This window comes from Saimiri boliviensis, chromosome 17, assembly GCF_048565385.1.
Source record: "Saimiri boliviensis isolate mSaiBol1 chromosome 17, mSaiBol1.pri, whole genome shotgun sequence".
NCBI lineage: Eukaryota > Metazoa > Chordata > Mammalia > Primates > Cebidae > Saimiri > Saimiri boliviensis.
Genome location: NC_133465.1, coordinates 53,097,489 through 53,113,957, shown reverse-complemented (window position 1 = coordinate 53,113,957; position 16,469 = coordinate 53,097,489). Strand labels below are relative to the sequence as shown.

Genomic DNA, 16,469 nt, shown 5'->3' with positions numbered 1-16,469 from the left:
CTGCAGTGCCCAGCACAGTGCCTGGTTGAAAATAAGGGTGCAATCATTGTTGCATACATGAATTTAAGGAACCAGGGGCCTGTAACTTTGGTCATTGCTAATTTAGCTAGGTTCTAGGGCTTTCTTTTGTGTCATGCTCTAGATCCGAATCAGGTGTCTGTCAATCTGACTCCCCGGGAGTAAACAGGACAGGATCACTGACATGCCTGATGAAGGTGGCTGCATTATTTATGCCTGGAACAGGAGGACAGTAAGGGCATCAACAGCAACACAAGAAGGTCCCTTTAGCCTGAAAGGAGCATCTGTGCCTTTCAAACAAGGGAAATTAGATGAATATGCAAATAAAAGCAATTACGTGAAAATAAATCCAAATATGGCAACACAACAAAGGACTCTTATCACAGCACATGTATGTCTCTTTTATGTGCAGGTCGGGGATTAGGAATCATGTTGCATGAAGCAAGGGCCAGGCAGCGGTTCTTCAGCGATGTTCAGTATCTGCGGGACATGCAGCATAAGGTGGACTCTGAGTATCAGGTAAGTGCAGAAAGCAAGAATTGCCTTCTGCCTTCTCTTACGGTATTTGGAGAGAATTCAGAATACAGCATCAACATACAACAAGCAGTAAAAGTTTTCTAAAATCCCAAACCCACCACTGATTAGCTATGTGACATCAAAAGCCACTTCACCTTTCTGAGTCTATTTCCTCATCTGTTTAAAAAAAAAAGCAAACAAACAGGGATAATGGTCATATCCACCTCCTAATATTAGCTTGAAAATGAAATGAGCCAGGTGCAATGGCTCACACCTGTAAACCCAACACTTTGGGAGACTGAGGTGGGCAGATCACAAGGTCAAGAGATTGAGACCATCCTGGCCAACATGGTGAAACCCCGTCTCTCCTAAAAATAAAAATAAAAAAATAGCTGGCATGGTGGTGCGCGCCTGTAGTCCAGCTTCTCAGGATGCTGACGCAGGAGAATCACTTGAACCCCAGGAGGCGGAGGTCACAGTGAGCCAAGATCATACCACTGCACTCCAGCCTGGTGACAGAGTGAGACTCCGTCTCAAAAAAAAAAAGAAAGAAAGAAAGAAAATGAAATAAACACTGTAAAAGTACTGTGCTCAGTGTTTGCATAGAGCCCTTGGGCACCAGTGGCACTATGGCTTAAATTTGGCAAACCAACTGAGAAGGAAAGAAAACATGAAAGAGTTAACTGGGTGGCCCTACCATTTGTAAAACAGCACGCCCTTCTGTTGTCATCCCTACCAGAAGAAAGGTGGTTTGCAACATTTTACAATGACCTAACTGCTCATCGTCCTAGTTACAGTGTTTACTGCAAAACCAAAACAGACAGGGCACCTTAAGGAGTCCCGATGCAGCCACCCAGAGTTGGGTGGCTCATTACAGGCATGGGACAAACTGGCCAGGCTGGGTTGTGGGATGCTGGGAGCAGCTAGAAAGTGTCAGTCATCCCACTGGCGGGACCTCAGCCCTCACCAATCAAGAAGTCACGTTCTCAGCCAGGGCTGAGGATTGAAAAACGCTCCTTTCCTGATGAAAACACAGAACCACTGGTATCAGGTTTTCCTCCTCCTTAGCAATTTCAAATATAACTAAACCTCCCAGGTCACCAAGGAAACCAGACCTATCTCAGTAACCTGATTTCACCTATAGAATACGGCTTAGCTCTGGGGCTGGAAACAGAGTCAGCAATTTCCTCCCACAACGTGACGACCCACGTATATGAAGACTAGAAAATCGAGGACATTTCTGCAAAATAAATAAGAACATAAACATTCAGACTGGTCATCCTGGGAGTCTATCTACTTTTCACAAAGATGCCTCTGCTACCTGGCTCCTGTTTGAAATTGTCTCCAGAACAGGCATATAGGAAAAAAATCAATCTTATAATTTTATGTCCTCATTGAAGAAAATCAGACAACCGTATGGCTTTGACCCACTGCAGTTTTATTTTATTTTATTTATTTATTTATTTATTTATTTATTTTGAGATGGAGTCTCATACTGTCATCAGGCTGGAGTGCAGTGGCATGATCTAGGCTCACGGCAACCTCTGCCTCCCAGGTTCAAGCGATTCCCCTGTCTTAGCCTCCTGAGTAGCTGGGATTACAGGTGCATGCCACCACACCTGGCTTATTTTATTTTATTTTAGTAGAGATGGGGTTTCACCATTTAGCCTGGCTGGTCTCAGCCTCCTGACTTCGTGATCCACCTGCCTTGGCCTCCCAAAGTGCTGGGATTACAGGAACGAGCGACCAGCCAGGCCTGCAGTTTCATTTTCTAATCTCCATTGGGCTTTCAATACTGCCCTTTCATTCATTCATTCAGCCAATATCTATTCAATGCCTACTTTGTGCTAAGCAAAGTCTCTGTTCTCCTGGAGTTCTTATTCTAGGATTAAGCAGGCAAAGAACTTACACAAGTAGAAATGTATAAGATAGTTTCAGTTATTGCTAAATACAATAAAAAATATAAAATAGATTTTTTTTTTTTTTTTTTGAGACGGAGTTTCGCCCTTGTTACCCAGGCTGGAGTGCAATGGCGCGATCTCGGCTCACCGCAACCTCCGCCTCCTGGGGTCAAGCAATTCTCCTGCCTAAGCCTCCTGAGTAGCTGGGATTACAGGCACGTGCCACCATGCCCAGCTAATTTTTTTGCACTTTTAGTAGAGACGGGGTTTCACCATGTTGACCAGGATGGTCTCGATCTCTCAACCTTGTGATCCACCCGCCTCGGCCTCCCAAAGTGCTGGGATTACAGGCTTGAGCCACCGCGCCCGGCCAATATAAAATAGATTAAGGGATTAGAAGTAGTGCTCCTTTAGAAGCAAGGAAGGTCTCTTTGAGTAGGTAACACTTGACTTGTGGCGGTGAATTATGGGAAAGATCCCACCAGAGCTTCACAAGCAGAAGGAAAGTCAGTGCAAAGGTCCTGAGGCAGGAACTAGCCTGGAGGAAACCAAAGGCAGCCAGAAGGTCCGGAACACATGAACCCAGGGAAAGTGCAGAAGCGTCGCACTGGGTCTCACAAAACATAGCTTGGCATTTAGATTTTATTCTTATCACTGTGAGAATCATTGGATGGTTTAAGCGGGGGAGTGGTATGATCTGATTTACATCGTATTAAGGGTCACTCTGACTGCAGTACGGGGAAAGGGTTAGAAGGGGCAGGAAGAAAAGCAGGAACACTTGTAAGGAAACTGTGATCGAAATTCAGGAGAAAGATTCTAGCGACTTGGCCCAGGGTGGTAGGAGTGGAGGTGGTGAGAAGTGGCCCAGCCCAGGAAATAGAAGCAGAACAGACATGTTGCTGATAGATGGAGAGGAGGAGTGAGGGAAAGAAAAGAATGAAGGATGACTCACATCAACACATTGACTTGTCCATCAGCTCCCTCTGTTATCATCACAATTTTAAACCTTTTCGCTCTTTTCAAACTTCCAACTCCCGTTGTTTCAACAAAGAACTCCCTGCCCTGTTTCACACACACACGCACACAAAACAAAATGAAGACCCCCAAGGCCAACAGGTGAGAACCCACTCAGCCTCCTCCCCTTCGCTCCAGGCTACACACCATCTAGTCCCCACATCTCGGAGGATGAAGTGACCCTCTTCCTACTGGTACCTGCCTGAGACCCTGACTTGAGGCCCTCTGCTCTCCAGCCCCTGCCATCCATAGGTCCCACTGGCAGCTGACATTTCCCTTCTTCTTGGTGGCTCAGTCCATGAATGTGCTTAAATCTCTCCCACCTTAAGAACAAGACAGTAAAGCTTTCTGTAGACACTGTCCCTCTCCAGCCGCAGTGCGTGCTCCTTCCTGCCTCATCCCAGATGTCCCCAAACAGCCTGTTCCATTTCTGTCTCCGCTTCCTGCACCCCCACCATGGATTCCCTGGCCTGCTGCAGCCTGGCCATCATGTCCCCTCCCCTCTCTTGAAATTATTCCGCTAACGTCAGTAACCAAATTCACTGGGCTCCTTTTCAGCCTTTATTTTCTGCAATCTTGCCTACCTTTGACGTTATTACTTCTTTCTTGTTGAACGTGACTCTTTGGCTTGCTTTCTTTTTTTTGAATGTTTCCCAGGCTGGTCTCAAATGCCTGGCCTCAGGCGATCCTCCTGCCTCAGCCTCCCAAAGTGGTGGGATTACAAGCATGAGCCTCCACACCCAGCCTCCTTTGACTCTCTGACATCACACTCTCCCAGCTTTCTTCCTGTTTCTCTCACATTCTTCTTTATTTTCTTTTCTAAGTACTCTTCATCTCCCTGGTTCTTGAATGTTAATTTCCCCAGGGTTCCATCCTCAGCCCAGTTTTTTGTTTTTTTTTTTTTAGTTCACAATTTCACTGTGACTCATCTCATCCTCTGCTATGGCTCAAACACCACTTTGTACTAAGACTTGTAATCCTGGGTCTTTCTAGAGCATTAGAGTCATATGTGTACCTGCCAGTTGGCTATGTCTACCTGGAAGTCACATGCATCTGAAATCAAATATGTCCATGGTTGTACCCACCATGTCCATCCCCTGCTGTCCCTCCTATGATCTAAGCCTTTCCTGACTCTCCTCTCCCTCCTCATCCCCATCTCACCAGTTACCAAGTCCTGCCAAGTGTACCTAAGAACTCACACACTTATGCCTTCCTTTTTACCCTATTGCCCCCATGGTTCCAACCTCCCTAATTTCTGTCCAAGACCATTATAATATCCTTACAACTGACCTCCTAGCCTCCAGTCCTGCCATCTTTCAGACCGTCTCCTTGAAACCTACCTAAAATGTAAATGTGGTGATGTAATTGGAATATACAATACCTCTCTGTGCTTTCCCTCACTTAAAGGCAGGCCCAAGACCAGAACCGAAGCAAGACCAACCTATACTTTCCCACTTCTCCAACTTCCTCTCCCCATTCTTCACTTTGCTCCCAGGGCAAAGTGGTGAGGACCATAGTTTTAAATTAGAGCTAAAGGGAATCTGCACTCATACATATAGTAGCCATTTTTAAAAACAACTTTACTGAGTGATAATTTATATATCATCAAATTCAACCTGTTTTAAGTGGACAGTTCAAGAACTTTTAGTGCATTTACCAAGTTTGCAGCCATAGCTATCACTTGGTTTTAGAACATTTCCACTACTCTAGTACTACACCACCACTCTTTTCATGCTTCTGAAACTGCATTGGAAATTATCTTTTCTCTCTGTCTCTTTTTTTTTTTTTAGACATGGTCTTGCTCTGTGGCCCAGGTGGGGGTGCAATGGTACAATCGCAGCCTCAACCTCCCAGCCTCAAGTTATCCTCCCACCTCAGCCTCCTGAGTGGTTGGGACCACAAGCATGTGCCACCACACCCACCTAATTTTTTTGTATTTTTTATAGAGACATGGGGGCCTCTCACCATGTTAGCCAGGCTGGTATTGAACTCCTGGGCTCAAGTGATCTACCCACCTTGGCCTCTCAAAGCCCTGGGATTACAGGCGTGAGCCACCGCACCCAGCTGTACATTGTCTTTTGTGTGACCTCCTCTCAACCTGGACCACAACTTCTTAAGGACAGGGACTGAGTTTCCCTATTCAGTGTTGAATCAATTGCCTTGACATTCATGAAAGCCCATGTTGCCTAACTTGGCTACCAACTGAGTTCATCAGCCTTAGAGCCAGCTAACTGTGACTATTCCTAAAAGTCAAATCCACTCTCATTGAGCATTTTCAGAACCACTTACCCACAAGGTCTGCAAAAAATAAATACAGTTGTCTTTAAGATGCTCTGAATATCATTGAAGTCAGTAAATAGCAACCCAAAGTAATTACTTTGCAGGGAACAGCAAATTTTTTTTAGTTATATTATTAATCTATCCCTTGCCTTGTTCCAGAAAGAATTTAAAGTAGTGGTTTAAGAATCAATTGCATGATGTAGGCTGGGCGCAGTGGCTCACATCTGTAATCCTAGCACTTTGGGAGGCCAAGGCGGGTGGTGAATCATTTGAGGGCAGGAGTTCGAGACCAGACTGGCCAACATGGCAAAACCCTGTCTCTAGTGAAAATACAAAAATTAGCTGAATGTGGTGGTGCACACCTGTAATCCAGCTACTCAGGAGACTGAGGCAGGAGAATTGATTGAACTCAGGAGGCAGAGGTTGCAGTGAGCTGAGATGACGCCACTGCACACCCGCCTGGGTGACAGAGCAAGACTCTGTCTCAAAAAAAGGATGAATTGCATGATGTTAGTGACCCCTCAATAACTCAACCCATAGACAACCCATGTGCATTTAGATAATTCACTGAGGTAACTACTTTGTGGTGGCTGGATATTGGTACCCTGGATCATCAATGAACTTGGCCAGTTACTTCCTATGGCAATCCCAGCTTTTACTCCAGGTCCAGTGTGACTAGGGATTCCCCATTTCAGGGCATACAGATAGTGTAAGACCTAATAACTAGACACGAATCCCAAATCACATGCATTTGGCACATATCCCTTCCTGTACTCGACTCGCCTGTAATGAACTGGCCCAGAATGAAGGCTTTAGAAACCTCTTGTGTAAACCATTCCTGCTACAGCCTAAAATATGCTAAGTGTTGGTATGCACCAAATTCTCAGTGCCTTTGCAGGTCTGTGTGCTAGCAGCAAGAGAGGAGGGCTAAACCCACCCTGAGTTATTTTGATACTACTCCTTTCAGTGGTTGGGTGGGACCCTTTTGAGAAAACAAGAGGAAATAAACATCTATTTGGCATATTGCATGCTATTTCAGAATCTGGTAACTAGCATATAATTATATGCCATCTCAGAATTTGGCTCTATTTCTTCAAGGATTTTCATGCTGCCTAGCTTTTTTTTTTTTTTTTTTTTTTTTTTTTTTGGTCAAATGTGCTTATGTAACCGGAGGCAGAATTTAGCCATTAATGTCCATTGGAAAGCTGAAGGCAAAGATTACACTTGGCATTTCAGACTGATTTTCTATAATCTATTAAGTGTGTTCAAATTGGTTTCATTTCATGTCATTTACTCATCTTGATTCTTTCAAGTGCAAATCAGACAACTAAATATCTCAATATAAACGTGTTCAAGGACATGATAGGTGACTTTACAGCTGGTGGTGAGAGTTCAGAGCTGTCCATTCATGGAGCTGGGATGGGGAAAAATCAACTTCCCTTTCCATAAGGACGGAGGTGGGGGATTCTCCTCCTGGCTCACCTTTGAGTGTTGCTCTACCCTTCACAGCCAAAACAGAAAAAGAAACTAGATGGAGGGGAATACCCTGTCAAACTGTTTTTACGCCTTTGATTTCTTGACCTCGTAAAGTTAATGAACTTTAATAACGTCACCAAGGACAATTAAAACGCCAAACTCTGGGGTATGCAAGTCAGATCACAAGAACAACAGCAAAAAAGAACCAACTGAAGGAAGTGGCAACTCCCACTTCCCAAAATGCATCCTGAGATAGAGGAACAGATGCCATTGTGGATGCAGATGTAAAGTCAGGTTGTGGTTCTGACGGCTTTATATCGGAATTATGAGGCTGGGAAGGGTTCCTGGGGCACATGGCTTCTGAAGTCACATAATGACGGATGATAATGAAAGAAACGAAAGGAACTTTGAGCACAAGTGTGGACTCAGAGAGCCATGATGCCAAAGAGAAGTGGTTTCATTGTGACCCTGAAGGACTGAAGCAGGAGCTGCTCGGTTGGTTGGCTGGCTAGGGATTAGGAAACAGGCCTTACTTACGGGGCAGAAAAACAAGGATGAACTTCAGGACTAGACAGAAATATTCTCTCTTCTGCAACCAACATCAGAGTCACATGCTTTGGCAAAGGCTGACTTTAGAAATATTAATAGAAGTAAACCAGGAAATGGGATTGAGAACAGCAATTAAAAGGCTATGGAAGTTGCTGGTGGTGACAGGAGGGGTAGTGGTGGTGGAGGTGGCAGTGGTAATGGTGGGGAGTTGAGATGAGTGGTGGGGGGTTGGGAGGTGACATGGGGGTGGTTGGGGTGGTGATAGTGGTGGATGGAGTGGTGGTGGGGGTGATAGACCTGGTGGTGGTAATGGTGGGGAGGTGAGATGGGTGGTGGGGGTTGGAGTGATGTGGAGGTGGCTGGGGTGGTGATGGTGGTGGTGGTGGTGGTTATGGAATTGGTGATGGAAATTGTAGTGATGGAGATGGTAGTGGTGATGGTGTTGGTGGTGGTAAGCACCTGTGATTGAACGCTCCCCAAGGGCCAGCCACTATTAACATATCACCAACTGTATGCCTTATTGGTGTTAACATATGAACAATCTGCAGCCTCCTCTTAGAGATGAGGAAAGCAAGAGTCAATGGCGTGAGTCAGCTCATCCAAGGTCACGACGGTAGAAAGTGGCAGAGCTGGGGATTGTCATATTTACCAGGACTGAGTTACAGTGAGTCACAAAACCCACGTCATCCCCCACAGCCGTTGATGCACATTCTGCATTTTGCTCCCACAGTGGTAGCTTCTGCACAGAAGGCGGCCCAACTGCGTACACTGTAGTCAGGGGGACGCACCGTGGGGGTGGGGGTCAACACCAGTGGAGAAGGGAAGAAAGAAGCCCTGATTCTCCCAGAAGGAAGAAATTAAAAGTTACCTGAAGCCTTCAATTTCAAGACTGCCCTCGACCAGTTTTGCCACATGATCAGAGACTTATTTATAGCCATCCGAATCCTGACATGTGCAATTGAAAGGGAAGAATATTTTTAAAGTCCAGGGTAAAGGAAGCCACTGGTAGTTATGAATTACAAATCCATTCCTCTCCTGACCCACGGATCTCATCCTCCCCTGCCCAGTCACCTTAGGGCCTCCCCCCACCCCACCGACCCTGCCGCACAAAAACAACAACAGCTGACAAAAAAGCATTCACAATTACAAACACAAAGAACGCCGGCGGCTGGCAGGGAATAAGGCGAGGTTCTTGCTGCTTCCAGGACTGGAAGTCTGGGTATTTGCTCTGCCCCTGCGTTCCTTCTCAGCAAAGCTATCACTTTGAGAGGATTGATTTTTGATTTACACAGAAGGATTGCTTGGCTCTGTCAAGATAAAAGTTTAAGTACCTGCCTTGCCGCTGCTTTGTTCTCCTCTCTGTAAGAAGAGGAACGAGGAACTAGAGGGAAAAAAATTTTTTCCCCAACTTTGCAAACCAATCTATTCCTCCTCCCCTTTTGGTAAAGAAATATTTAAGTCGTATGCATTCTTGGAGAGAATTTTCAAAAAACACTCAGCCCACAAGAATTCTGTTCATCCCACAAAATCTGCCTTGGTCCTGCGTGCATTTGCTAACACTGCCTCCTCCACTTTCAGCCCATCAGCATTTTCTTCTTTTGCCTTTAATATCAGTAGGTTAGGACGGCACAGACATCTGCCCCTCTAGGAAACAACGCTCCACGCAGTGCTCTTTCCAAACACAGGCTCCCATGTGAAGTCCTTGTAAAAGGAATAGAACACACACACACAAAAGGCGCATGTTCAGCTGAGCTTCATTCATTAAGGTCTCCAGCCAGCTCCCTTTAGGCTGCCTCGGTTTCTCTGTGATTCGATGTTTTTGTTTGTTTCATTTCACTTATTTATTATGGTTACCGTCTAGTGTTCTTTGGTTTTTCTTGTTTAAATTATTAAAACAAACAGCATCCAGTGTTTATTACGACTTGCTATCTATATGGCATAGTTTCTGAAAATGAGATTAACTGCGGGACAGGATGTTGTCCCTTCCCAAGCAAGCTGGAGTGAAACTGCATCTTTCTCCCCAGAACCCAGGATTCTACCTCCTGCAGGTGACCACGTGGCTGCTGTGATGAGCCCGGGGGTCAAGGTGTCACCACAGTTCAGACCTAAAGTGTGGTGACTAACTGTCCCAATTCCAAGGGGTAAATGTTTTCTCAGTGCCGGGTCATTTCTATTCTTAACCTTACAGCATAATGTCGGGCTTACTCATGGTGTGAAATTCTGGTAAGTCCCACTACATCACGGAAGGAGATGCTTTTTCTAACCGAGGGGGTGAAACGTGCGGAAGGAATCTTTCCTTTCTCAACCCAGCCAGGAAGGGGCAGATGTTAAGCCTAGTTTAGAAACTATTGTTGGGTCTTTACTTCAAATTCATTTTCTATGACAGTGGATAATTTGGCCCTGGCAAGGCAAAGTTGAATTGGGTCACTGGATCCACAAGTATAGAAACACTCCAAAGACGTTGTGCCGGGCCAGGTGTGGTGGCTCATGCCTGTAATCTCAGCACTTTAGGAGGCTGAGGTGGGCAGATCACCTAAGGTCAGGAGTTCAAGTCGAGCCTGGCCAACATGGCAAAACCCTGTCTCTACTAAAAATACAAAAATTGTCTGGGCATGGTGGTGGGCGCCGGTAATCCCAGCTACTCAGGAGGCTGTGGCAGGAGAATCACTTGAACCCAGGAGCCAGAGGTTGCAATGAGCCAAGATCCAGCCTGGGTGACAGAGTAAGACTCCATCTCAGAAAAAAAAAAAATTTACTATTTTGAGGTATTTAAAATAAAATCAGTTGCAATTTCCGTAGTACATGATATCCTCAGATTTGTTCAGTCCTAGTACTGTAGGAGAAATATTTTGATACCAGATTTTAATTTTGTTAAGAAAAGTGGGGAATTATTTTCATTGGTAATTTTAGTTTTCTTATTTTGCACTTAGGGATTGATATTTTCCTCCAAAGCAAAAATGCAATTTGACTAAAATTATTATTAATTTTTGGAGACAGACTCTTGCTCTGTCACCCAGGCAGGAATGTAGTGACATGATCTTGGCTCTCTGCAACCTCTGCCTCCCAGGTTCAAACAATTCTCATGCCTCAGCCTCCCAAGTAGCTGGGGTTACATGTGTGTACCACCACAACTAATTTTTTTGCTTTTAGTAGAAACAGGGTTTCACCATGTTGGCCAGGCTTGTCTTGAACTCCTGGCCTCAAGTGATCCACCTGCCTCAGCGTCCCAAAGTGCTGGGATTACAGGCATGAGCAAACACGCCAGCTGCAATTCAACTAAAATTAAATGCTAGATGCTGGGCGATTCAAAGATAAGAGGTTGTCCTTACTCTCGTGGTTCTCAGTGATCAGCAGGAGAAACAGGTGCAAAACCACAAACAACTACCTACAATAGGAAAAAAAATGTATAACTGAAGCTTAAATTAATACGCATTGCAACTCTGGCAATTAATTCGGCCTGGAGAAGAGAAGGCAGAGGAAACTAAAGAGAAGCAAGGCCACAGGAGCAGGTTCTTAATAGATCAGCAGGATTGGCCAAGAGAGCATCTAACAGAGGAGTTTCCAAGTACGGGGAATAGCATGTGCTCTGACATTGACAATTCTCATCCTGAAACTAGGGTGTCATCTCCAGGGTCACAGTAAAATAGAGGTGGGAAGGGGGAGGAGCCATGAAGAGAATGAGACCAGAAAGAGAAATTCACAAGGTGTAACAGGTGCTACTTTTGTTAAGAAGGCAACAGTTGGATACATTCTTGACAAAATGCCTCTCACTGTGTTTACTGTTTGAATTTATTAGAGCAATGGCTAATATGTCTGACCTGGCGTTTTAAGCAAAGGGAAAGAGTGATACCTGGTCTTTATACTTGGTAAGAGAGATCTGATGAACACCTGCAGATGTATATCATTCATTTCATGCTCCTCACCATTGGAATTAAGCATAGAGTTACCCAAGCTTGCTGTGGTCCTAAGACAAGCATTTTGTTGTTGTTGTTCTCCAGGCTTGTTTGCGACGACAGGAATACAGACGAGACCCAAATGAGAAGAAACGAGATCAATTTTGGATGCAAGAGACAAGTTTTGAGAGATCCCGGTTTTCTAGTGGGTCATCTTCCAAACAGGTATGAGAATTCTGGGAGATAGTCTCCTGCTGCTGCTGGGGTGTGTGTGTGTGTGTGTGTGTGTGTGTGTGTGTGTGTGTGTGTCTCTTAAGAAAAAGCTGACTCAAAAAGGAGATGTAGAACCCCAGGGGCAGGGCAGGGCAAGCTATGGGCAGGAAGGAGCCCAGGGCTGGGAGCTCCCTTCCTGGACAGCACCTTTGTGGCTCCCAGCCCTGCAGCCTTCACAGTTTAGTATGGTTGGGCCTCACTCTTCTTTCCTGTAGAGGAAGGTCCTGACACAGATGGTCTATGAGACACCATCCAGATGAGAAATGCTGCAACTCTGTAAGAGCTGGAGGCACTGGGCCTTCTCAAACACAGCATCATCTCTGTGGCATATGGTCTAACTTGACGCATGGTTGGGCCTAGTTTTTATTTCTGATGAAGGAAGAGTAAAATGTGGTAATAACCATATCATGTAATAATTGGCAATTGCTTAAATACTTTTGCCTAGAATGATATAGCAATATAACAGACTATAACAATATGATAAAATATTTTTGCCTAGAATGATACAATAATAACAATATGATGATTATAATAATAAGATGATGATTCATAATAGTATGATAATAATAATTATGTGGTTACCATTATTTCAGTGCTTGCTACCTTCCAGGCACTATGCTAAACACTTTATACATATTAGCTTATTTAATTCTCATATATGTATGTATCTACCATATCTATCTATCTATCTATCTATCTATCTATCTAACTTTGCCCTGTTTTACAGATGAAAAAACTGGGCCTTAGAGAAGTTACAATACTTTACCTAAGATTTCACAGCCAGCGTGTGGTAGAGATTCCATTCTAGGCAGTCTGACCCCAGAGAAGGTGCTCTGAATTGCTAGACTGTATGATCATAGCTCATGTTTAAGATCTTCTCTAAGAATTTTACTTATCCTAGGTAAGACCTCAATACCACAAGCTGTATTCCACACTGACTGTTAGCATGGTGAATTGATTTAAGATGAGTAATATGCCTTTTATGAATTCCTATTTAATATTTTATGCCTGAAATATACTCTAGAGGAGGGACTCCTTCTTTCCTATCAGTGGTGTGGATCCTGAGGTAGATCCTGAATACATGATATCAATCAAGTTCTTGTTGGGATTTCTTTTTTAATCCAGCATGTCGACACTGCAGTTATTTAATGTTCAAAGGACACCTTAAAAACATCAGTGATCGATGTTTATAGATGTAGATGTATCCCCGGGAGAGAGCTATGCTCTCTATTAAGGAATATAAAATCACACAATAAAATATTTCACCTAGAATCTGAAGGTGAAAGAGACCATCTCACAATATTGGCAGCACCAAGAATAGGTCACCTGGATCTTTTCTGGTTAGTCAAAGACTAAATATGCCTGCTGCTGATTAAACTTATGGAGTGAGATTAATCCAAAATTTAAATCTAGTTTGGCTAGAACAACACATTTTTAGCATTGAGATAAATTCTCATATTTTTACACTCAGAAATAAAATCAAGGACAGATAAGAAAATGTAATTTAAGTCAAACAGTAGCATGTAGCAATCTTCCCGGACTGGAATTGCTAAACAAGTGTGCAGCTGGGTTCCTCTGCAGGGAACTTCCATGCAGAGGCTCACGTGCACTCACAGCCATTTGACATGCAATAGTCATGCATTTGGGATATTCAGGATTTGAAGTTGTACAGTCCTTTTCACACTTAAGCTTATGTGACAAGCTGGTGTCAGATTCCTATAGTTTTCTTCTTCCTGCTATACAAATTACACATTTTTTTTTCTGAGATGGAGTTTCATTCTGTCTCTCAGGCTGGAGGCAGTGGCATGATCTTGGCTCACTGCAACCTCTGCCTCCCGGGCTCAAGCGATTCTCCTGCCTCAGCCTCGCGAGTAGCTGGGACTACAGGCATGTGCCATCACGGCTGGCTAATTTTTGTATTTTCAGTAGAGACAGGGTTTCACCATGTTAGCCATGATGGTCTTGATCTCCTGACCCCATGATCCACCTGCCTAGGCCTCCCAAAGTGCTGGGATTACAAGCATGAGCCACTGCTCCTGGCCAAATTATGTATTCTGTAAACCATCATTGCAAAACACTCAGACTACTTCCACAAAAGACCATGGTTGTTTATATAAAAGTATGTGAAATCGCTTCTATAATACAGATTATATGGATCTTATTTCCCAATAATTTTATTATTCACCCATACCCAACACAACATTAAAAAAAAAAAACACACGGTAAGACGCAAAACCTGGCAATTTTTCCTCTAAAAGATGAGGCCAGGATATTTTATGTTTGCACTCTGACACTGTACCTCAGTATGTCAGAGAAGAAGAAACACTGCTTAGATAATCTCAATTTTCTCCAGATAATGATATCCCAAGGGTTTGAGCCATGATTGTGCAAGTGTCCTCAAGGTCCCATCTTTTCTACCAAGAAAGTGACACAATCAAAATTTTCCACAGTGAAATTCACCTCTGCTTTGCTCTCTGCGTTACAAATATTCTTTGGGGGATACTGGAGGATTTGCCTCTGGACACGAAAGCAGAGGAAGGGCAGGGTGAGAGGAAGTGTCGCCGAGGGCATCATTCCTCACAGCCATTCAGCTTGTGATCTCATAGTGTCCGTGCTGCCTGGCCCAGTCCTTCGAGTTGTGCTTGATATGAATGAAGCCAGAGATCTTTTATGAAACTCAAACCAGATCCAGGAAATCTTCAGCCCGCAGAATCATGGGTTGGTTTGGAGATTCCCCTCCCAGGTTTGAACCCCTACCCCAATTTTTATTAAAATTGGAGTTGTTTAGGCACCAGGTGTGCTGGCTCATGCCTGTAATCCCAACACTTCGGGAGGCTGAGGCAGGCAGATCACCTGAGGTCGGGAGTTCAAGACCAGCCTGACCAACATGGAGAAACCCCATCTCTGCTAAAAATACAAAAAAATTTAGCTGGGCGTGGCTAATAATCCCAGCTACTCAGGAGGCTGAGGCAGGAGAATCACTGGAACCTGGGAGATGGAGGTTGCAGTGAGCCGAGGTCATGCCATTGCAATCCAGCCTGGGAAACAAGAGTGAAAAACAAATGCAGTTGTTTGCAAACCTTCAGAGTTTAGGCTGCCCATCCTGAAGGGATGGAGAACTTATTCAACCTCTTCCCACAGGGTCCACAACTCCAGGCAGGTCCCGGAGCTAGTCTCCCAGGGGAAGCTGTGAATAAGAAGGCTGGCATGTCACCAAAGAGAACCAAGTCCAGACAGATCCAATGTCCAGAGCTCGGTATATTGAATGTTGCATCAGGCACTAGAGTTGCAAAAGATTCTTGGTCAATCAGAAAAGGGCAGGAGGATGATACAGCTCAGTGAGAATGGTGTAAATCCAAAGCCTTCCTCCCAAGGTGAAAATATCCCAAGTCTTTTCCTCCTAGAGACCAAAGTACCTGAACTCGAAATAGTGTTTGCCTTTGATTTGTAAAGGCAGCTTCCTTCTCTGATTCAGTGGCTATTATGAAAGTGACTTGCTTAATCCGCGGAAATTTTTCCACTGTTCAGTCACTTCGTGCATCTCACCACTACCGAATTTTGACACTTACATTGCAATTTTCGTCACTTGTTAATTCCTTAACCCAGACTCCAATTGTCACAATTCTGATGAGCCTGGAATGAACAAGGCATTTACCATCAAATAATGGCTTCTGTGTCGAGGTATCCTTCCATCTAGACAGCTGCGTCAAGGTGGGCAGATCCTCAAACACACAGTTAACCTGCTTCATCCTGGCACAACCTCCTCACCACAACCAGTGGCTCTCACCGCTGGGTATGCAGCAGTTGGATTTCACCTAGGTCCAAGATGAAGCCATGCCTATCAAGCCTGTGCTGAGAGGTTCTTTAGAGTGGTACTTCCTAAATACATTTACATTTGTGGCTTGGCATAGTAGAAAGCATTTATCAAGGGCCAGCTCTACCCCTCGTTACAGCGTGAATTCAGGCAAACCACGTGCAAGCACTTCAGTTTCCCATCAAGGAGATATTTACTATACACATCTTGTGGGATCATTGTGGAAACGAGGGAGACTCGTAATGACAGGCTAACGTTACAGCACATTACACACTGCCTTGGTGTCCAAATATACTTGCAAGTGATGCTTAGACAGGTATTGGGGAATTTGAAGGTTCTGAAGCTTCTAGGATCCCTCAGCCCAGTCCCAGGCCACATTTCTAAAAGCCAACCTCATATAGCAACTTAATTTTAGACCTTTTCAGAGTTACATACAACGCCGTGAACTATTTTTGTTTTTTATTTGTTTTGAGGCGGAGTCCCTCTCTGTCGCCCAGACTAGAGTGCAGTGGTGTGATCTTGGCTCATTGCAACCTTCACCTCCGAGGTTCAAGCAATTCTCTTGCCTCAGCCTCCTGAGTAGCTGGGATTAAGGCAGGTGGATCATGAGGTGAGGAGTTCAAGACCAGCCGGGCCAAGATGGTGAAACCCCATCTCTACTAAAAATACAAAAAATTAGCCGGGCGTGGTGGCAGGCACCTGTAATCCCAGCTACTCAGGAGGCTGAGGCAGAGA

At 44.5% G+C, this 16,469-nt stretch overlaps 1 protein-coding gene across 3 annotated transcripts in view; it reads left to right on the top strand.

The window, feature by feature from the left end:
* Positions 1 to 447: 447 nt before the first annotated feature.
* MARCHF10 (membrane associated ring-CH-type finger 10) overlaps positions 448 to 16,469 on the top strand; it is a 101,100-nt gene continuing 85,078 nt past the window's right edge. For all 3 annotated transcript variants that reach the window (XM_010330281.3, XM_039476431.2, XM_010330282.2), the window contains exons 1-2: positions 448 to 537; positions 11,753 to 11,872. In XM_010330281.3, the coding sequence (XP_010328583.2) occupies positions 448 to 537; positions 11,753 to 11,872 (210 nt within the window). The remainder of the gene's footprint in view (positions 538 to 11,752; positions 11,873 to 16,469) is intronic.